This window comes from Bactrocera neohumeralis, chromosome 6 (genome assembly GCF_024586455.1).
Source record: "Bactrocera neohumeralis isolate Rockhampton chromosome 6, APGP_CSIRO_Bneo_wtdbg2-racon-allhic-juicebox.fasta_v2, whole genome shotgun sequence".
Taxonomy (NCBI): Eukaryota; Metazoa; Arthropoda; class Insecta; order Diptera; family Tephritidae; genus Bactrocera; species Bactrocera neohumeralis.
Genome location: NC_065923.1, coordinates 2,334,260 through 2,357,465, shown reverse-complemented (window position 1 = coordinate 2,357,465; position 23,206 = coordinate 2,334,260). Strand labels below are relative to the sequence as shown.

Below are 23,206 nucleotides of genomic sequence, written 5' to 3'. Positions count from 1 at the left end.
TTCTTCAAAATTTTTGCGTGTTTCATATGTTTTGTTTTGCTTATTTTTTACTTGGCTGGTTTTTGGTCCATTCATTCGGACACTATTCAAGACGGATTTAGAGTTTAGTTCAATAGCCATTGTTTATTTGCATTTATTTGCGAAAATAACTCAGAAATTAACAAAACAAATAAAATTATAATAATAAATAAACAAAATAAAAGGGCAAAATTTGTCGGTCAACTACATTTCTATGTGTCTGAGTATGCTTGTATTTACATATGTTGCCATGCGCTAACACTCAAGTCAACAATGTTACATTAGCATGTACAGGTGTATGCATGTGTGTCTGTCCATTAAATGTTTGGCGCCGCAAATACATTCAGCGGGGCATTCAAATCTGCCATTCAGCTTGCCGGCCGCTCATCAGCTGGCTTTGCGCAGTCAACATTCCTATACACACATATGTACATACATATGAATAATATGCATATAATCGATACAGATATGACTTTATATATTTACGTAAATGCGTATGTACACAAATACCGCAAATGTGAACAAAAGTTCAAATCTTTGCCCGAAATCGGAGAAAAAACACATAAGTAAAAATCGAGTAGCAATCAATGGGGTTCGCGTATGGTCAACTCTTCCGGAAGTTCGCAAACTACGTTGTGGCGAGTAAATCGTTAGAACAATTATCGTAATTTTTTGCTTGTCGGTGGATAATTTCGCGCTTGTGTCAAATGTGAATTCTTCGGAATAACGCAATCAGTCTAATGCGCTTGTTTGTGCTTAAACGCTTGGAATCATAACATATAGGGTGCTTCTGTACGGCTGTTTTGTGTTTTGTTTAAAGATTTAATTTTGAGAATTTACGAATATTTATTTGCTGTATAGTGGACATAATATAAAGGCCTTTTTTATTTTTTTTGGTAAAAAAAATTACAGTATTAAAGAAACACCCTTTACAAGACTTAAAAAAGAACAATGATTCAATTATAACTTTTTTTATATATGTACATATATACATTTCTAGTAACATTTATTTTGATGAAAAAGTTAAGCTAAACTTTATGTTTTCAAGGTTATTCTAGAAGTTCCGGGGACTAATGGCTTAATGAAGTAAATACATAAGCTCTCCTATCCAAATGACAAACTCGCTAACGAAGTCGACATATTATCGCATATCGCAAAAAGAAAATTTTATTGCATGACATGTACATTGACATGTACTGTGAAAAAGTGTTGACCAAACCCAATGCCTAAATTCCGGCAATTTTGATCTTGAGGATGTACCACGTTCTGATAGGACTCTTGAAGTCGATGTGGATAAAACAAAGCCCTTGGTTGATACAAATAGTCGATTAGCAGCCCGAGAGATCTCTGAAGGATTAAATTTGTCCAACGCGACCGTTTACAAGCTCATGTTTTGTCTAGGATTAATTTAAAAGCTTGATATATGGGTTCCTCATGCTCTTACACAATGGTTCGCCGCATTAACGACTGTGATTTGCTTATCAAACGTCAAAGAAGTGCTCCATTTTTGGAACGCATTGTTACGGACGGTATTGAAATTTGATCTTGAAGCGTTGAGAGCAAAATTCAGATTATTTCTGCGAAATGGGTATTCTATTTAAGTTTTAAAACAAATATTTTAAACAAAGATGAATCTACCTCTCGAGATGTCCATAAAAGATTATGAAAAGAGAATCTCCCCAAAAACTAAACATTTGTTGTATTTGTTGAAAAGCAATTAACACCATCTAAAATTAATATAAGTAATCGCCAAAGGCAGGGTTAGCTTCTGCGAACAGTAAGATCTACCATACGTGCTGACAGATCGTTCAATCGTTAATCACGTTAAAAAAAACCAGAAAATTAATAGTGTTGCAGTGTTGTTGAACTCTTTAATTTTTAAGCGGTAGATAAATATATTATAATCATGGTAAACTTCCTCCAAAATCATGGCCTCTTTTAATTTTTTTATAGAATTTTGGAAAAGGTTTAAATATTTAGGTAAAATTGCATTAATTTTGGTTATATGAGAAAAAAAGTAATTAACAACGCATGTGAGTATATGAAAAAAATATTTATTGTAAGAGAAAATATGAGATCAAAAAGCGAGAATTGTTTTGATTAAAAGCAAAAAAAAATTTATATAAAATATATAAATGCCGGTATATCAGCACAACTTCAAATGCAACTCAGTCGTCCAATTGGCAGAGGGAGGCGGTGCCCCGATTTATCCAGTGCATTGGTGCCTTACTGCAATTCAATTGCATGTACATCACAAAATTGGTGGAGTGGCCAGTCGTTGAGAGTACACCACGCCGCTCGCTTGTCTTATAAACCGGACAATCGTAGATGGTACGCCCTTTGTCGTCTTCCTTGGCAGCTTGTCCACCATCCTGTGACTGTTTCAAGGTTGGACGAAAGTATATCACCGGCAATGTATCGAACAGAATTTTTGAGTAGGATTCATCGAGCTCTTGGGTTTCGCGATTGTAACGTGCGCCCTCCAAAAAGAGACCCTGTTGGGAGGCAAGTAAAGTATTAATTTTGTTTATTTTTATTTTATGTAAATGTTAATGCCAAAATATTTTTTTCACTTTATGAAAGAAGAAATAGCTACTTTTAATTTTTAAATGATGTCTTGTAGTAGTATTTTTTGTGTCTACAATTAATTTCTTATTTCCCGCTCCATTTAATTAAAAGGCCTAATTTTGTGTTTTGTTAAATTATAAAAAAAAGTGTTGACGGTCAAGCAAAATATATACAAAACAAATATAGAACAATTTCTATTGTGTAAATCTTACATTGAAAAATTTTGTCTCATCATTGATGGACAGTTGCTCCTGTGTAGGTTTGTTGTTTGTTAGCATGTGTAATAATAATACTCATGAGTATATATAGTATTAATAGATGATATTTTTATAGTAATGTTTTATAGTAATATTGTATGTATGTAAAAAAACTTTAAAATGTAAGTATCGGCATAAATCTTCGCTGCTTAACTTACACGTATGTATGCGCCAAAACTTGGTAGTTTTTCAACTTCCGTCTCGAATTTGGTCACTTCGAATTTGATTTCAACCATATCAATTTGAAAAGTGTTCTTTCGTGAGTAATTTTGTAGCACACCAGTGATAAAGGATTGAGTGAAATAAAAACCGGATAGCCAATAAACAGTTGGTTCGCCCTCGTCAATCCAACGTTGAAAGAATTCCAAGCTAGAAGAGCGAAAAAGGATTTTTACAAGCAAATGAAAGCAGCTCGTTAAAATACAAGTGTTTTCAATTTGGTTTAAAAGTACTTAAATGAATATAACCAAACACAAATGGTGATACTGCCGACTTCTTATATAGAGAAATTATACTAAAAGTTAAGTTTTACACATTTTGGTAATATTCTAAATATTTCAAATCTAATTTCTTCCAAATTCTATTAAAACGTATATTTGCCGTGTATCAGTTCATATAATTTCTAAGCAACATTACATCACTTACTACGATTTCTACCTACATCACTACCATACTATGATGTAGTATACTAAGTAGAGTGTGCATACAAATCACAAAGAGTGCTTTCAAACGAAGCTCAATGTACGAGTATTTGTTCAAATACTTCTATGAATTGTGTTCAATCAGCTTAATGCGCAAATAATTCCATATTATTGCAAAGAAATAGTAAATAGGAGAATCTGCTCATAGTGTAATGGAAGCAAAAAAAATTAAAGGCAGTTCGATGTGCAGAATCGCTATAAATAATATACTATTATTGTTACTAAACTTGAGACTTATTGTAGAGTTTCTATTTAAAAATATGTGCTCTTCAACGCAGAAAACCTTTCAATAGTTTCTTAATTAGATTATTATTAATTCTAAATATAAAATATTATCGGCTGTCAAATTCGCACAATGCCGTCAAATGAGATGGAGTTGGCAGTTCGGGTTCATGGTTAGAGATGGTCAAAGCATGGAATCGAACTGTGCTGAGTTAATATAGGTATCTAGTAATCGTAAAACAAAGTAGTTATGATTTGGAAAAATATTTAATCCCAGTACGAATTGCTGGTTTCGGAAAAAATATTAGTATGAGTTATGGTTAAACCTTAGTTATTTAAGTGACATAAAAATCTGATCAAAAATATTGTATTACGAAAGGCTCATTTAAATACTTGAATCGAGCATAGGTCGTTAGGTTTTTTTTTTTTAATTTTTTAAGTTCCGAACAAAATAAGCTCCAAAACGTTGAACAAATCAATTAAAAATTATGATTAGTTATATCATTCTAATTTTAAAGGGAGGGAAGCTGATAAAACCCTATTTGGGAATTTAGAGTTCTATAATATAGATATAAAGCCTTCTTTCTTTCAATAACTGAAAAAATTTCCAGTATACCAACAACTTTACATATATCTATTTCCTAAGGGTAGAAAATAATTGTTACGATTTTTGTTTCTACGCATAAACCTCAAATTGTTGCGCTTCTCTAAATTTTTTTATCAGAAACTTCCACTAATAGCACCAACAAATCTATACTTCAGACATAATAGGTATCGAGTATTCTATAGCGAACCCATCTCTACCGATAAGTGAGCACCACACTTCTCAAACAACTTTTCACACAATCGCAGCCACCGCGTTTTTTGCCGCCTTAAACAATTGACAATAAATTCTATGCTTAATTTGGCGGTGCCAAGAATTGGAACGATTCTTCAAGAGGTTTCGCGGCGAACGTGGGTAATAACTAAGCATTATGAAGTCAACAAACGCTGCTTAATATATTTTTTGCCGCACAATTGAAGACATAAAAAATTATTGTAAAAAATGATTTCCTTAGTAATAAATTTAATTTATGCAAAAGTTTGGGAAACAAATAAAACTTTAGAATTAATCAAAAAGCATATATGTATGTATGTATAACTGACACTTGAGCAACTTACCGTGTTAGAAAATCCGTAACGTAGCTGCCCAGTGGCTTGAGCGATGGGTAGCTTTTCTTCAGCCAGTCAGCTGGTAATTTACCGATTACCATTGATGAATGTGTGCGCTCCAATTCGGGTATCATGGCAATTTGACCTTGTATGGCTTTTTGTACGTTGACGAGACTTTTGCGTATGTAATCCAACAAGCGATTGAATCTGTGGCAAGTGGCGACGTAAAAAGCAAATTTTATAAATATGCCGATTTAAACACAATGGAGGTTGTAAATATGAAAAATTAGTCCCTTGCTCTTATGCGAATCTTCTACTCAATTGTGTGTCATTTTTGGCAAAGTGTACAGAGCTGTCTTCAAAAAGTATTTATAACTTTTCTTTGTTAAACTCGTTAGCCATTTTATTTACTTTTATAGATTTACTAAATGTGATTGATTTCAAGGAATCGATTTTGATTTCAGTTTATAATAATTCATAAGGTGATAGTCAGCTGACTGAAAATGTTTTTCTATTATCACGTAAATTTTCGCACCTACATCTATGGTTTTTTAGATTAATCGGAAATAAATGGTCAAGTGGCATCAACCTATGTACATATATCAAAATATATATTTTTATGAGTAGTCGTTGCTTTAAGTAGCTGTAAACTATCTTCGTGAGTTTTGCTCCAATAAAAATTAGCCTAAATGTAATCGTCTACCGATCAAGACTCAACAAAAAATATTTATTTAGTGATTATCAATAATATAGAACTACAATCATTAGTTTTGAGAAACGATCTTACTTCAATTCTAAATAATAATCAATTTCAAACCCAATTGTTTTATACCCTTAGAATTGATACGAAAATGACGAAATACTAAGGAAAAGTAATTTGCATATATTGTTTGTGAAAAAGTGGTGACGATGTTCAAAGCATTATGGGTATGGAGCTGTGCTCGTATCCACAATTGATCTCGTGGGTTTGTGAGCAGGCACTGCAAACATTCCAGAGTATTTCTGGGAATTTAGCTCTAAAATCTTATAGGAATTAGTTTACAGGTTTACATTCCGAGAGTGCCATAAATGGGAAGAATAGGCAAAGAAACAAGGGTAGTAATTTAGATCACTCTATCATGCTTAGTACATATGCTTTAGTTGAGTTGCATCATAATTCATATTTTCACTTAGGAGAGATAATGGCTAAGACTTAACCGCACAGCCAGGTTTTCAAATACTAAAAATTGGGCCAAATAGCTGAGCAAGGTAATCAAAAGACCATTTGAACACAATCTTTGCTGTCAAGAAACAATTAATTTTCCAACTACATAGTATTTTGCAAAAGAATGTACACCCTAATATACATATGTACATAAAGTACATATGTATAAGCACACTATCAATTTACTTACCTTATCAGTTCTTGCCTCAAAACCGTATTCATGGAATTTGTATACATCACTGGATACTTTTGACCCACTTCGGCAATATTAAAGGCCTGTGGTAGGCGTGACAGAATTTCTTTGCATATGGCAAATGCTGGGTCAACGCTGGCGCCACCCGCTGCGCCACTTGCTTTCACCGAAGCCATTAAATCCGTTTGGGTAAGTAATACACCGCCAATCAGCTGTATTTTAGTGAAGTGGAAACAAATTTGTATTTAATAGATGAGATTTGAAATAAATATGTGTCCATTCAGAGCTCTCGTTGTCCTGTGTTCAAATATGTGTATGTGTGTGTGTGTACTTACGCTGTTGGTTTCCTTGTTGTTGCGATTAATATCGGCATTTTCGTGTAAACCGAAGACTTCCGGATGAGGACTGAGTGCAAACGTCGAAATGTATTCGAGCGCGTTTAGACGAGTTGGATTTAGGGGCACACGATAGGTGGCGGATTGTGATAAGGGATAACTGCGTTGATTCGAAATAAATGAATGAAAGAGGTAAATGCATGAAAATGCGTAGATATTTTTCTTTTGCGTTAGTTTGAGAAGTAATTATAATAAGAGGGGTTTTAAATATTTTGCAGAATTTGATATTCTTTTGTATAATAATTAAGTTACTTCTGATAAAATAATTAAAATTTTATATGTTTTATATGTTTTGCAAATTTTAACAATACCTAAATATTATGAGACTACTGGTAATTTTGCATTTTTCGTTAGTTTTAAAGAAAATCATTCGAAATTTTGAATTCAGAGAATTCTGAAAATTTGAATGAAAAAATATTTTCGAACTTTAGTTCGAACTTAGTTTTCGATATTTAAAAAGAAAGATTTCAGAATTTTCGAAGTGCTTGAGCCATTTATTTCGAGTTTCCTGTGACTCAGGGTAAGGAAAGTAAGAATTTTATAATTATCAAACTTTCGAAATTACAAAATTAAAACGATTATGAGATTTTTTCGAATTTATGTTACAGTTTGACTAAAAATTCCGAAATTTCGATTTTACGAAATTTAGATTTCGTATTTTTTGAAATTTTTGAATTTAATTTCAGACATCAAATCAATTTTAGTATTCACTAATTTTTTGATTCATAAATATGTACCAAGTTCCACTTCATATGTGGAGAAGAAAATATTAAATGAATGGTTTTCGATATTTCGTGATCAAGATTTGAGAATTCTGACTTTCGAATTAAACCTTACACTTGAGAAAGAAATTATTAAACTCTCGTTTTCAATATTTCTTGTAGAGCTAAAGGTACTAGCTAGGTTGTTAAACACAACCAATGTTTGGTTTTCATTAAAAGTTCGAAAGCGCAGCCAGATTACTTAAATATATATTGGAATGTGTGTTTACCTTTATGTGTGTATGATTATCTACGGTTATCTGCCAACTACTGCGAATTTAGAGTTTCTGACGCTGTCACGGACAGCCTTTAAAATCGAAAATACACGTGACATTCCATAAAATTGGCAAAATTCAATATTAACAAAAAAATATAAGAAATATTGGGATGAAGATAAGCACACACCGCAAGCTACTGTCCTTCTTACATGTGTTTCGCTCACCTCTACTACTTTTGCTGAACAAACAACCAGTCGTAATAATATTACCTTCAAATACAACGCCGAGAACACTTACTTGTCCATTTCGATTGTGGTCGGATTATATATCATGTTGAGCAGTGAAAGGATTAAGCGGCGATCCTTGTCATCCGTAACACGCCCACCATAGTTGCATTCGCCGGTGAGATAAACATGTCCACGGAACGGTATGCTCTTGCTTTGTGCGATGAACATCTTCAGCTGCATCAGCGATATTCTATTGTAGGAAAAATGTCACCGAAGCGAGCGAATAAAAACGCGAAATGCTTGAAAAATATTTATTAGAAATAGCAAAAGCGCAACAAGGAGGCTAGCGGTCAGAGGTGCAGTGAAAGGAAAACCATATCTGTGTAGGATTTGTGGTGGAGCAGCGTTTGACATTGCGAAATGGCGAAATGTGGTGGGCAGCAGAGTAGCGAAATTAGAAAAGCACTTACATACATATCTGCCGGGTTCAACTGACAAATATGAAAATAAGCTTGTAAGCAACTAAAAAATTGCTTTTCACAGCGCATTTCCGAAGCTCCAAAATAATGCTGGCATTTGAATAAAATACCCACATAGCATATATAGTATAGCAATGTGCTTGACATTTCCGCCCACACAATAATCAGGAAACCTCCAGCAAGTCAAATAACGTTTTGCCTTTCACTACATAACCACATACAAAAATACCGGAGTTGCACTTTTAGTGGCCTTTTAACGTGTCGACCTCACTTACTTCAAATCCGCCTCACTAAACTCGTACGGTATATTCCAGCCAAGCGGTCCGAACTCACGGCGCTCCTGCACTACAGCGTGGAAGAAGACCAAGGCGAAGACGCCGCGCAGCCAGCACTTATTTGCCATATCCGAATACAAGAAGGCATTTGTAAAGAATTTATCGCGTACCAGCGGATCCGAATTGAACGACCTAAACATGTTCGCCTTAAGACCTTTTGGCGGTTCATTTGTCATCTTCACCGAATTCTGTAGCACCGAGACGGGAAACACATTGCTCGGATATGAGGTACACCACAGCCTATAGTCGGGATGTGCTGCATCCGCCAGCGTGGTGTCATTGCAAATGCGCTCTAATTCGCCCATCCAACTGACGGCGACGTGACAGTTTTGCAAAACAACCCAGTGGCCATAGCGATTTGCTTCCAATATCATTTTCTCGGCACGTGGACCTTGACCTTGACCCAATGAAATCGTTTTTGTCCTGTGAAATATTCGTTTGCGAAAATTTAGACAATTTTTGTATGCATAACAGTATGGTATGTGTGCATGTATAAGAGAACATATTTGTTTTTTTGTGATCAGCATGTAATAACGACATGATTCAATGTGTAAACACAGACTTTCGTGTGGGCACGAACTGGGCGGCAATTCATCCGCCTACATAAATGGAGAAAATTTGTTTAATGCATTATATTATATGTATGAATGCGAGTCATGGTTCTTTTAATTTCCGATAGCCTATATTTTGTATGAGAAATAATTTCTTTTCAACTCGGGATTATGGGAGTGGTTTTTCTATTGGAAGTAGTTGTTGCCAAAATGTCTTTTCAGCGTAGTCCTGAGCTGATTCTTCTCCACATAAGTAACCTGAAGATTGAAGAGATGAGTTGTTTTCAATAAGACGATACCGCTTTTTTCGAAATTGGCCTTTCTGACTTCATTTACTTGATTTATTCTCAGTTTTGTGAATGAATAGATTCAAACTCATGCAAGAATTGAAGCCGAACGAACTATGAAGCGTGTCGCACGTTCGGTGAATGGGTTCAAAACCGATGTCGGTTTTCACAATATTTTTGTTCTGGTTGATTGGGTTTGATAATCCTCAAGTCATTCTGAAAATGCCATTACATCCTCAAAAGTCACGGTTTTATGTGTTCCATAGGCAGAGAGAACCGATGTTCCTTATTTCTTCAAAAATGTAGATAGCCATAATGCTACAGCCAATATGGAACGCTATAGAGTATTGCTGGACGATATTGTTGTGGAAAACCTTTGGTTCCAACAAGAAGGCATGTCATAGAATAATAATTTTGTTGTTACAAATAAAAGCCCGTTTTGAGCTTGTGACGGTCACCAAGAGAGCGCGACTTAACACCGCTAGCCTACGCAAATAAGCTGCTAAAAAGTAGCCGAATGTTGAACTAGTCGCGGCGGTCACATGTTCGAAATAATTTTTAAAACATATTGATGCTCCCTTGTCTTTATAATGAAGCTATATTCTTGGTCATAACATTATGCATTTTATTTTATAATAGTTCTCGATGGATAGTCCATTTCGCTGATAATATCCAGGCGTCTACCATCTTGGGATTCTACTTAGAAAAACGATTACTCAAGTAATACATATATGGTATACATTTAGCAAATACTAGCCTTTCATGAGATTCTCTAAAAAATGGTATGTTGTTGTAAGTTATGTACTCTATGTTATGATAGGTTATGTTATGGAATGAATCATGATGCTCGTCAGATCAGTACTACTTCCAGTTTTTTATTAAAATTGTAGAATTTGCTCTGCTGGTGTCTGCTGATAAGGTGTTTAATTAGAAATTTCGCGTACCGAACTTGTTTGACCAACGGGCAATTTCATTTCTTTCGTAGAATGACAAAAAACTCAAATATAAATTTTTTGTGTTTATTCACAAGTGGGTTGATTTTTTATTAAAATTGTAGATATTATGCTCTGCTGGTGTCAATATGATCTGAAACAAAATAAGGTGTTTAATGACAACTCACAAGAGTTAATAAAAAGCGGAGCTAGATTCCCATACTATCATCCAGTCGTTAAGTTTGTATGGCAGTTATATGCTTTAGTGGTCCGATATCGTTGATTGCGATAAATGAGAGAGAAGGACATGTGCAAAATTTCAGAGCGAAACAAACTCAAAAACTGATGGTTACACATGTTTATATGGACAGACGCACACGTCTAAATCGACTCAGCTCATCACTCTGATCATGTACATACAAGTATACGCATATGTAAGTAATTTATAGGGTCTGTGATGTTTCCTTCTGATAGGGTATAATAATGTAATGATGTGTGATTGATGAATAATCTGTTCTTTATGATAAAATACCACCACAGTGTTAATGATTGAGGTACTGTGTTCTAGAAGGACCAATTCAGTTTACGGACCACCGTAATGTAGTCCCAACCAATACATAATCCACGTATCATCTCATTCGTAATCCCCATTTGCCATTTAACTCGCGTGTATGGTCATGTCGTTTGTGCTCGGGAAATATGAAAAAATGCCATATAAATGAAATCTTCGCATCCGTATTCGCACTCATATAACGGTACTCATTATAAGTTTACATTGATTGCACATTTTCGCTATTGACAATCATCGTGAGCAATTAAAAATTGAGTGCATTATTCAGGAATAATGGCACTCGACTATGACAGATAGCAGACAACGGCAAACTAAATGAAAGTAAGAACAACAACAAGGAAAAAGGAACATGCTAGCTGTCTGCAGACTACGTAGACGAATGTGGATTTAATTACAACTTTGTAAACTTGTTGGATTTTCATGCTACTTCGTTGCTTTCCTTGGCTGGAGGAAGGGCTAATGCTTAGTGTACGTGCGATTGCTTAAGATGAGTGGTTCAACTCGGCAAAGAGAAATTCGATAAAAATGCTCAGGAATAATACGCCAAATAGCGGTACTTGACAACGCTAGTACGTACCGCTACGGAGGTACAAAAACTAGTTGACAATTTATTGGACGTTGAGCAGGGAGCTAGCTGCTAAATAGTTGCCACACAGCCTGGGCAAGGACGACGAAGAAGGTGTGTATGTATGTAAGTATGCATTTGAAACCACTTGGCAGCTGAAATTGTATGTCGTTTGTACTTATTTATGTGTGTATGTGTGTGTGCGATTGACCATCGAACGAGTTCTTTAATTAACTTACTTGTCATACATGTTACGCTGCTTGGCGTACATGAACAGACTGGCCATTGGATCGGAGCCAGGCGAGAGCAGGAAGACCAGTGGTATTCTTGGCGAGCTGTCAGCAAATGAGGCATTCAAATCGAAGAGCGGTGGCTCCACAAATGATTGGTCCATGTTGTTCGTAATGAATGTCTGTAAAATAGATTTTTATTTTTTAGTTGACATAAGCAAATGCGAAGAGCTGAACAAAATTTTTCAGGGGGAGAAACATGTAAAATTTGCAAAAGCTTGCAAATATGTACATATGTACATATGTCTGCGTGTTTGTGTTTCTGGTGTTTGCGTATACTGTGGGCACAAATAATGCTGGCAACTAGCATTTTAATATTCTATCTGTGTATGTGTGAGTGTGTGTGTGTGTAGAGGGTGTAGGAGGAAACTTTGTACACCACCCCACTCGGGAAAGCATCGGCTGTCATTTGTCTAATATATAAAATAAAAATTGTTGTCAATGCTAGTTAGCTTGCCAAGTCGGATTTGAGTTGCTAACTACATCCGTCATTATGCAATTGCATGCGGACCAACAAATAAGCAAACCACAAACACACACATTCACATATACACTCACATATACACCCACACAGCCATCGGCATTGAATTGAGATAGTCGTGCAGTGACGCTTTGGCTAGTTGTTGCTGGCCATTTTGGGCCAAAATGTATTGACGTCCAGCAGTCAAATAACGCGCTTGTCGCTTGCCATTTCACAATTTGCCAGTTGACAGTTGGCATTACTGTTATGTCGGTCAAGCAGCAGTGCTTGTCGTGCTCGGAAGTTAGATTTGCACACACAAACCCACCCGTATATATACATATGTATGTGTATTCAGTAGTGTTGATGCCAAAACCTAAGGGTTATAAGCATTTTAACCGACTTTAAAGCGTCCATGTTGGTAAAGTTGCGACTTTCAAATCTGAAGGTTAGAGTCATTAATGTGCCGATTATTTGAATTGAAAGCTATGACAATGCACTACACGAGCCAACGTGTAGTTATATTTGAGCTTTCAGGAGTACCGTTGGCAAGTCGTAATTACAGTATAAAAATTTTGTCGCTTTTGGTGACTGCTTGATCAGCTGGTATTAGATAATAACCGCATAAAAACCGTTCAGCCTCATTTATTTTTGGTCTAACCAATATTTCATAATTTCTGTTTTATTCATCGAATAGATATAGATACTAATCAAATAGAGAGACACTTGTAGTTACTTTTCTGCATTATCAGGTTTCGGTCGACACTGAACTCGGCATCTTCAAGTCGTTCACAGTTTCCGGGATCGTTGCCGGAATGAAGGATGGAAAGGGAAAACAACCACAATAAATTTTCTAATCTTCCTTAATTTTTAAGACACGATTCCCAGTAGTATGCAAGGGTTCTTAGATAAAATATAATCAAAAGCAACACAGTCAAAATTAAAGAAATTGCTTTTTTCGTAAATTATTTAGGACTATTATTATAACAATAAATAAATCATATTATTGTGACTATTGCATCAGTAAGAGATATAGAATTCCTTTGAGTATTAATAACTTTTTAAATCAACGAATAATCCTATCAGATGATCGCCTATCGAAGGTTCAACTTGAGACTTTCCAGAAATCCTACAAACTATTTACGGAGTCTTTTGTATAAAAAGAAATAAGTATGATTATGATTCAAGTTACCAGCTACTGCTTTATACATTGCCAGATATTTTCCTTCTCTTAGTATTATATCCAAGCAGTCCAAGCAGTTCTAACTATACACTGCCCGATCTGGACTCCTGCAGTATGATTGAATATCCTACCGAATGTCAGCTGCATCAGTTGTACGGTAGAAATAAAATATGTAAAGAGATTTGTGATAGGTTCAGGGCGTTTTTGCCGATAATGATGAGTTCCAAAAATGTTTGAGTCATTGTTCGTTCACTACTTGACTCGGCACTTTGAAAGCGAATTCCCGCGGGCAAGTTGTATGGCTTGAAAGTGAGTAGAACATACTATATAACACATGCATACAATACATTGTATGTTTATCAGTGCATATGATTTTTGCATTTTTAGAATTTCTACTTTGTACGATATTGTGCTGTGTCATTTGATTATGTTCAAGCTTAGTTATGTTTTTTAATACATACTTTCCTTTTTTCTAATTTCACAAACGCTCTTGTTTGCCTTGTATTGTAGGAACCCTTATGAATCTACATATTTGTTGTTGTGTACTTACCCTCACTGCGGGCACAACTTTGTCCGGTCGCAAAGATTTCAATATAATTAAGTATAGCATTTCCTCCACTGTATCGTATGGCTTTGGTAGCGGATACTCCTCGGGCGATGATAAGTCGTAGTATTTCTTCCATAGATGAATATCCTTTGTGAATTGCTTGTAGAAGTCTTTGAGACTAGTAAGATAGAAAAGTGGAGCACATAAAAATACGTAAAGACCTCTGTATGTGTAAAAGGAGTTCGTAGGTTTATATAAGCTTGCAAGACTACTTGGTATGATTATGGAATATACTTAAATGACTTTAAAAAGTGGACAAATGGGTTGATATCAAATGAACGCTTTTTCCTCTGAAAAAATACGATTAGGTACCTTTTATGTCGGAGTAGATAACATGCGAATACGTCAAAATTAAAGTTAAATAATGCTTAAGCCCTTGAAGTTGGATTTATTATTGGTTTAGGATATTATTTATTGGAAAACTTAAAAGAACTTGAATATTATTATAACTCCGAACTCTAAGTGTCTCGAAATAATTTCTGGAAGTATGTTCAGAGGTCTATTGAAAGTATGTTTTTATTTGTTCAATATGACAAAATTGTCCTATAGGTACTTCAAAAGCAGAACAACAATTCAATTTATTAATCTAACCTCCTTAATTTTATACATTCAATTAAAGATGCACTCTCCCATGTCAATAAAAATTATTTCAATATTTCAAGTTTAATCTTAAGGAACAAGTGAATGAATGAAAACAAAAATTCGAATAAACTTCAGTTTTAAGTGCAACATCAATTTCCTTGAAAATTTTCTGCAAAACAACAACAAAAATGCTCATTGCAAATGAGAGGAAGCATTGCGCGTTTATAAATTGTGATTTCAATTGTTTTTGGCGGATCATTACATCAAAGCGAAGTTTATAAAAGCGCAGAATAAATTAGGAAATATTAAAATATGATTTTGAATAATGCCACAATCAACTCTCTTTCGGCTTACTTTGTTGCTGAAATTGGCATTAATTCTTAATGTACGGCAAATGCAATTAATTGGAAATAAAATATGAAGCCTCTTTGGGAACAAATGAAGTGCGATTAAGCGCGCATTTCGCTAATTGATGGCCGTGAACGAACCGTGTCAGTTCGAGTTCGACCACGTTGAGTTGATTTGCGTTGGGTTTCAGATGCCTCGATTTATGCTAACCTCGGCGCAAATTAGCAAGACGAGCGAAAAACTCGAAGGTTGTGCAGCTTAAAAAGTACAAAAGCCTTTTGGGGAATTATGTTGGTATTGTTTTGCTCGTTGCCTAGGCAATGCGTTCGTTTAAGTGGCTCACTTGAGTAATGAAAGTGATGGCATATTCCATTAGCTTAAAACATTTACAATGCCGAGTGTTTTCTTACGCTAAACCTCAGTATTCGCGAATATTTGTTGCTCTTAGTGCATCCTTTTACGCGTAAGAAATGCAAACGTTCCTACTTCTAACAGAGTTATTGTTGTTAGTTTTTCGGTGTTGTCTTAAAGGAGGTTAGTAATCCAGGGATTAAACTTTGTTCAACTTTAAAATGGTTATAGCAGACAGAAGTGGCCACTGTTAAGGTAGCAGTAGACTTACTGCTCTAAAGTGCAGCTGCTTTCAGGAAGGTGAGTATTCAATATGTCAATACTTCTTGAGATTGCAAACTGTGCACTCAAAGTTCTATCCTCACTAGATATATGTACATAGCAGCAGCATATTTCAATATCAGACTCGTTTGGGTGTCTGGGCGGAATTCCTAGAAACGGCAAAGCAAAGAAATAATTGGATTTTCGTTTTCATCTTGAGTTGTTGCACTAGACCTATCGACTTCGTGTGCTTAGCGGTGGATGGCCGACCAGTTTATGCGCGACGTACGAGATCGATAACGTTGAAACATCTCGGCAGTCATACAAATGAACAAATTTGCGCTTTGTCGATTCATGAGGGTCTTTAAGATTAATTTTATATGAGCTCGTGGTAACATAGCGGAGCGGACGACTGTTAGGACCACTTAACCTAACTTAAAATAAGCTAATACTTCCTATGGACTAAAAATCCGTTTAGAATAACGCTAAGTATATTGTGTTTTTGGAAATTCCAAATAATTACATATTGTAATATGGAAACTATAGAAAATTATATTATTATAGTTATAATCTAATAAAAATATCTTAAAGCACTTCTTGAAAAATGTAAAAAAAAAAAACTCAAAACGTATTCAAGCAGTTTATACTGTTCGGCCGCGAAGGGTTTTGCTTACCACTTCTTTATTCATTATCAACTTACCCTTCCAGATCGCTCGCGCGAAATATTTGTGTCCAAGCCTTTTCCGGTAGCCAACTATTGTCCGGATTAGGCGGCACCGCTTGCAAGCCAACGCCTCCAGTCAAGAAGAACAACAAATGCGATTTATTTATTTTGCCCTGTTTATTGTTGGTTATTCGGTATATCCGCAGCATCAACGGCAAGCGCAAATGTGTTTGGGTGGATGTGTAGTCATCAGCAGCAGCAGCAAAGGAGCATCGCCAACACCAACACCAATAGAAATAAGTAATAGAATTGCAATTTTTGCATTTTACAATCGCTTAAAACTAGTTGCTTACTTAGTGCGGGTTGTGTATGTGTGTGTGTTTGTGTATGTGTATGAGTGTAGTCAGTAGTTCTATTTTAGTTATTGTGCACCATAAAGGAATGTTTAATGGCATTGTTGGCATTTTAGTTGTTATCATTGCGATAGTTGTAGTTTATTTTGTGTGCAACTGTTGTTGTTGTTATGCTCATAGTAGCGTAAGTAAGTGGATATTAGGCGGTAGGCAAGGTATTAGCAGCTAGGAGCCAGCAGCATTTGCATCCGATCGTTTGTCCGCCGAACAGTGGCAGTACTGATGGCGAATATTCCCGGTACAACTGCCTCATCGTTTGTAACGGTCAGAGTTGCCACTGCACACACACACACATACATGCAAACTATCAGATATAGTACATATAGCAGAGTGAATGAAGTTGGAAATTAGCAAATGGTAAGTTCCATTTAGATGATTGCAGTTTTATGTTCGTTCATGCAAATTAAATGGGATTAAATGAAAAATTAATCAACATTAAGATGGCAATGGCGTCAAAAGCCGACTAGGCAAATAATGCGAGTGCACAACGGCAAAATGGTGAAGTAGACAGAAGATTTGTGTCGGAAAAACGAAACAAAAGTTAAAATATATTAAAGTGCTCACTGAACAGAGAGGAAAAGTCGTAAGAAAAAATTTTAATAAGAAGTGACTAAGTGTTGCACGGAAGGCATTGCAGCATCTTAACTTACCGTTGTTTCTTTAGCTGTGCAGTGCGCGAGGATTTCTTGAACGTTATTTCTTTAACTACTTAAAAAATTATATTTACTAAGAAAAAAATTTGTATTTTTAATATTTTCAATTGCAAACTGAAACAAAAGTGATCATATTCGGTATTAGAGTGAAGATATTTAGTACAAAACCTCTCAAATAAACGAAGTATTTTTAAAAAGTGTTTTGCCTATGCTAGAAATATCCTTGATGACTCGCTATGAAAAAGTTTTTTTAAGTAGGTCGTACTTTGTAACATATTTTGAATTAATCATTTTTCTTTTCGAATATATCTTTCGTATAGTCTTTCTTTTCTTTCTAAGTGTGCTCGCACATTTAATCAACTCTATCAGTTTATTTATAAGTATTAACGCGTTTTTCTCAAAAAACTATGTATGTTTCGAATTTGCTACAGAAATTTCTTAGAGAAAAAAGAGCCGATTAACATCAACATCTATACAGTTCTCCATTAAATGATCTAGCAATTTTTTGATCTGATGAGGGGCACAACCAAAATTTTGGAATTTTACCTAAAACGCCGCCATTTCTTCAATTTTTTATTTTATCTTCAATAAAAACGCTTTTTGAAGGTTTCATTCATAACTATGAAAAATGATGTTTCCAGCGCCAATGTTTCCTTGAGCTCTCAAAAACAGAAGTCGAGAATGGTCAAATTTGGATTGGGGATCTATGCAGCTCACTTATTTTCAATATAAAATGTTTAGAGAACTTTTGTTGAGAAAACTGAATAGTTTGACTATCTGGGGTAAGCGGAGTGAAGTCTTACAGAAACCAGTAACCCTAAAAATATTAATGGATATCGATTTAATTTTGTTTGTACAAGTCTAATTACAGTGTTCTCACGCTGTACTGTTACAGTACGATATACATATTTTAAGAGACCTTGTCACTCGATAATTGAATAAGATAGCATTTTTCTATATTTGCGTAGAATTTAAGTGGTTGCGCTAGGATCCCACTTTGGTCGATGGTGGAAAATACTATAGTTTCATACAAAAAAATCAAGATAGTGCTTCAAACTTGTTTAAAATATAATATAATGATAAACAAGAAAAATTTTTGAAAAAATTTTAGTCTTCTGCATATAAAAATGTGTTTTGCTCTTCACCTTTTCTTGGAGCCCACTGTAAACCTGCCTAGAGCATTTAGATGCGCTTATTACAAAAAACTTAGACAACCATTACGCAAAGGCATTTAGAAACAACAAATACACGACTAGTTATTTCATTACGAATTCTTGTGCCTCAACTTCGTTCACTCAATGACAAATATCTTTCAGAAGCTAAATAATCGTGAATACATATACATATGTATGTGAATTTAATGCAATTTGCTCCTTAACTAACGCTAACCACGCAGTTTAGGCATCAACTCACCCGCGATACCAATATACCCAGGCACATGACCAAAGAGATGACAAGCTTATCCTTCTCGAAAAGCGATCGGCAAACATTTTGATAAATTGATTTCGTAAAGTAATAATTCAAATGCTCTAAACGCTCTTCGAGCACATTCGATTTCGGCGCCTTCAATATAGCATTTACGAATAGATTGAGAAACCAGGCCAACGAGTATTGATACATCGGATCGATGTTTGCCAATTCGCTGATGCCGAAGAAGAGTATGGCGGAATGTTTGGCCACCGGTACGTATTGTTGGCGTGCGGCGTCAATTTCCGTTTCAGTGGCCACAGCGATTACTTGCTTCTCCTGTATTTCCTCCGATAGTATTTTACTCGATGACAGTATGTTGATGGCATTCTCATCCTCCAGCACGTTGCCCTCCGACGAGGATAATACCTACGGGTTAAGTAAGGTAGAGAGTGTTTGCGCTGAATTGAGTTTGGTTAAGTTGAGGTTAAATACAAGCACATGCTTACATACTTGTATACATAAAGCATATATAAAGTAAGTACATATGTATTAAGTAAGCATGTAGCAAATCGCTGGCCTAGCCTCAGTCTGAGCAGTTTGGGGATATATTTTAAGTACCAGCCATTACAGTTACGTATATCCGCATTATACATGTCAGTATTAGCAAAGATGCTTGTTTGGTATGTTTTGCTGATAGATGGATTGGTAAACTTGAGCTTAGCAAAGCAATGTAGTGGAATTGTCGAATGGCTGTGTGGGACGGAGTACACACTATCTGCCTATATGGCTTGTAAATTGAAAGTTTCGGTTATCAGCGGTTATAACCGGGCATTATTTTTTTGGTGGATGCTTATTTCAGTTCTGACAAGTCCCATAAATACAAATAAAAACTGTATTAAATTTTAATTTTTAATATTTTTTCGTTTATTTAATCATTTCCTTAAAAGGACGTGCTTCTTTTCATTGTGATTGGCTTGCTTCGTTCTCGAACGCTAATTAAGGCCTCTTGAATCAATATTTAATTCTAACATCCTTTACCAGTATCGTATATATATTAATTGTCCCTGTTTATATTCCAATATATTTCGCTTGCCTTATGTATAAAGATATACCTATGCTAGAGCCATTCATTAGTTATAGGACAAATTTTGAAAATTTGTTTCATTTCATAACTGGCAATCCTTTCTGAAGTGAAATGCCTTCAGAATACTCTTTATTTATACCGTATACAAAATTAAAAAAACATATGTACATATGTATGTTTCGAAAATCTTTATAAAATGGCCATATAAATATACTCACCTCTAGAATCTTTGATTCGATTGTGTATAATGCGTCACGATTTTTCGCTGACTCAACAATCAGTTGTTCTTTTTTCTCCTGCAAATCGGGTCGTTCACGTGCCACGGTGTTAGCTAGTAGCTGCTCGCGTAAGCCTTGTTCCGTTATCATGAAATTCAAAACCGCAACCTATAAAATATGTACAAGGATTGTAAGAACAAGCCAGAAATATAGAGCTTGTTGTCTAAAATGTATAAGAATTTAAAGAAAGCAAGAAATCAAGTTATTATCGTTAATTTTAATCAACAAATATATATACATAGGTAGGCCTAAGCCCGCGGCTGGCGTGGAAATTGTTCAAGCTTCTGGACACCGAATATATGGACCACAGTATCTCTAGTTGACTTTTGACTGAAAATATCGGTCAATGTGTGGGATGTACAATTGATATTCAGAGAGCATATTTTCCAGATAATAGCATCTCTGTGTATCAGATATGGGTTGCATCGGATTTATACTTTCCTGAGCCGCATATACCTGATATAAAGATTTTCGAACTTTCGAGTGACTTTTTATCGCATAAATTCGTCAAATGTGAGTTATCTCAATGAAAACGGGTGAGCTTGTTTTGCTCATAACAAAATATCTTTATGCCTAAAATGGATAAAATTGGGCGAAAACTTGACCTACATATGTCCCGTACAACTATTATCAGGATTTTCGACTATCCGGTTGACTTTACTTCATACTTCATATGAAATACTACGTGGTATTGGCAAAAATAGATAAAATCAGGTCGATACTATGCCATCTCCCATATACTTCATATGTATAATGAATTTTTTTGTCGAATATATCGATAAGTGTATAGGTATTAGTATATGTACATATAAAATTGCTTTGATTCCGATCCTCTAGTTGACCTTTTAAACCTTAAGGTATTTCTCTGGTTTTGATTCTTGCAAATTGCAAGAGAATAAACTGTTGCGTTGCCCCTGAACTTAGCCATTCTTTACGTGCTATGTCTAAGATTTGCCCCAATATAGTATGGCTTCTTAATATCTACGCCAGGGATTTACGATTGCAAGGTGATACAATATACTTATGTATATGAAGCTAACACTGGTAAGAAAAACATATTTTTGCCGAACTTCCATAGAAGAGTCTATCCCTGCATTAGCAAGTTTATGACAGGTTTCAGTAGAATTTCAAACAAAATTTCATAATCGAATATGTATAAGTATATTTTGTTTTTTGACTCTTTATTTTCCTTGTTAATAGAAGAAATATGCTAGTTCATAACATTTTTCAAATATAAAATCCTCTCTTCCCAGTGTTAAATCAATAAATCACTGTAAATTTGACCACAAACTTTATTTTGTTCGGTCGCGCACTTCAGCTTTCACTTACCATAACCATTATTTCCGGTGAGTAGTGCGGATTACGCAAACAGGTTGTTATGTATAGACGAAAGTTGGGATTATACTCCAGCATCGTTTCACCGCTTTTAATAAATAGACCGCCTTTGTGCTTAATTACGTTCTTCTCCAGTATTGGCGTCAAATTGGAATCTAAGCTTTCACCTGCAATCAATTTATTAAAAATGCAATTTTTAATTTAGAAATTCTGCTAAACACCAAGCAAGGATGGAGCTTAGAGTGGATATATTTGTTTGGCTTTTATTCTGGATGCCTGCAGCGTTCTACTTCGCATATGCAGCTAATTAAATAGGAATCAGAGTGGTCTCTGTTTTACATTAAATTTTATACTTATACAAACCAAGTTTTTTTGAAATTTATTGGAACATGTTTTTTACCATTTTTTAATTAAATATCAAAGAGAAATTTGCATGATAAATACCCGAAATATTGCTAAAGTAAAAGAATTTCGCCATTCACTTGTGTAGGATACGTATAATTTCAGTTCGTTTAAGTTGGCTAATACCTGTTAGAGTTGTCTGAAAATTTCTACGAAAAGTTATCAAAATTTTTTACAACGAACTTGAAAAGTTATATTTTCCGATAATAGCCAACTTCCGCACTCTTTACTTCTGCATATTCCTCCTACCCCTCCTAGTGATTAGTGATAACCTATTTTGAAAGCATTTCTAAATCATGACGACTGATTGAATATCTGTTAAATTGTTAAAATGATTCCTTCCATATATGTAATATATGGTAAAATTTATCCAATACGTCTTTGCCATAAATTCCTACTTGATAATCAGCTGACTTGAAATTAAGCAGCGTTCGGTGCAATTGTTTGATTTGCCGACGCTTCCAATATAAAATGATGGTCGGTTTTTTATTTATAGAATATGCGTAAAGTTAGTTTATAATTTTTGTCGAGTTCTACAACAAACATTGACATATACCTTCGTATGGAATAAATGGATCGTAATTCATCAAGCAGCTGTAACATTGAAAACGATAATTGAAAATGTAATTGAAACGTTAATTGGATGGGAAATCCAAAAAAATGCTGCTCGTAAATGTAAACATGTATGTATATACATATATCTACTTATATATATGAACTTTATATCCGCATACATATATGTTCCTATGTATTCGAGTATATGTATGTATATGCGAATTAATGTGTTTTGTGTGCTCGCACATATTTTCATTTTTTACATGAACGCTTTTGACTTATGAACACATGTATGTTTGTACAGTTGTGTGTGAATATTTCGTGATTTATTGACGCCAACTTTTACTGTTAACACGTTTGACATATTGATTTAATTTAATAAAACGTCCCTTGAAATACAAAATCAAACATTGTTTGCACACTTTCATTAGGATATGCGGTTATTAAAATTCTATTAATAGAAAAACCACATAAAGCGTTTGTAATTAAGCACTTTCAAATTCCACGAATTAAAAATGTTTTAAATTACCTTTTTTCATTAAAAAAGAGCAAATCAATAAATATTATTAAATTTTTTTAAACTTTGTAAATGTTGGTGTGATATTACTACAATATTTTATGTAAAGTTCATTACTAAAGCCGGATTATACACATAGTAGAGGGTTTTTTAATAAGAGCGCTACAAAAGTTTTTT

At 34.8% G+C, this 23,206-nt stretch overlaps 1 protein-coding gene across 1 annotated transcript in view; it reads right to left on the bottom strand.

Annotated features, from left to right (window-relative positions):
* Positions 1 to 2,062: 2,062 nt before the first annotated feature.
* The window catches only part of LOC126761571 (dynein axonemal heavy chain 3), a 110,098-nt gene continuing 88,954 nt past the window's right edge, over positions 2,063 to 23,206 (bottom strand). Inside the window, exons 53-66 of the mRNA XM_050477874.1 lie at positions 21,550 to 21,722; positions 20,161 to 20,328; positions 18,862 to 19,284; positions 16,419 to 16,555; positions 14,120 to 14,294; positions 11,876 to 12,048; positions 8,671 to 9,153; positions 7,987 to 8,166; positions 6,651 to 6,810; positions 6,313 to 6,527; positions 4,928 to 5,125; positions 3,002 to 3,212; positions 2,799 to 2,837; positions 2,063 to 2,513 (exon numbers count right to left, since the gene is read on the bottom strand). Coding sequence (XP_050333831.1) covers positions 2,187 to 2,513; positions 2,799 to 2,837; positions 3,002 to 3,212; positions 4,928 to 5,125; positions 6,313 to 6,527; positions 6,651 to 6,810; positions 7,987 to 8,166; positions 8,671 to 9,153; positions 11,876 to 12,048; positions 14,120 to 14,294; positions 16,419 to 16,555; positions 18,862 to 19,284; positions 20,161 to 20,328; positions 21,550 to 21,722 — 3,062 coding nt within the window. The 3' untranslated portion in view covers positions 2,063 to 2,186. The remainder of the gene's footprint in view (positions 2,514 to 2,798; positions 2,838 to 3,001; positions 3,213 to 4,927; positions 5,126 to 6,312; positions 6,528 to 6,650; positions 6,811 to 7,986; positions 8,167 to 8,670; positions 9,154 to 11,875; positions 12,049 to 14,119; positions 14,295 to 16,418; positions 16,556 to 18,861; positions 19,285 to 20,160; positions 20,329 to 21,549; positions 21,723 to 23,206) is intronic.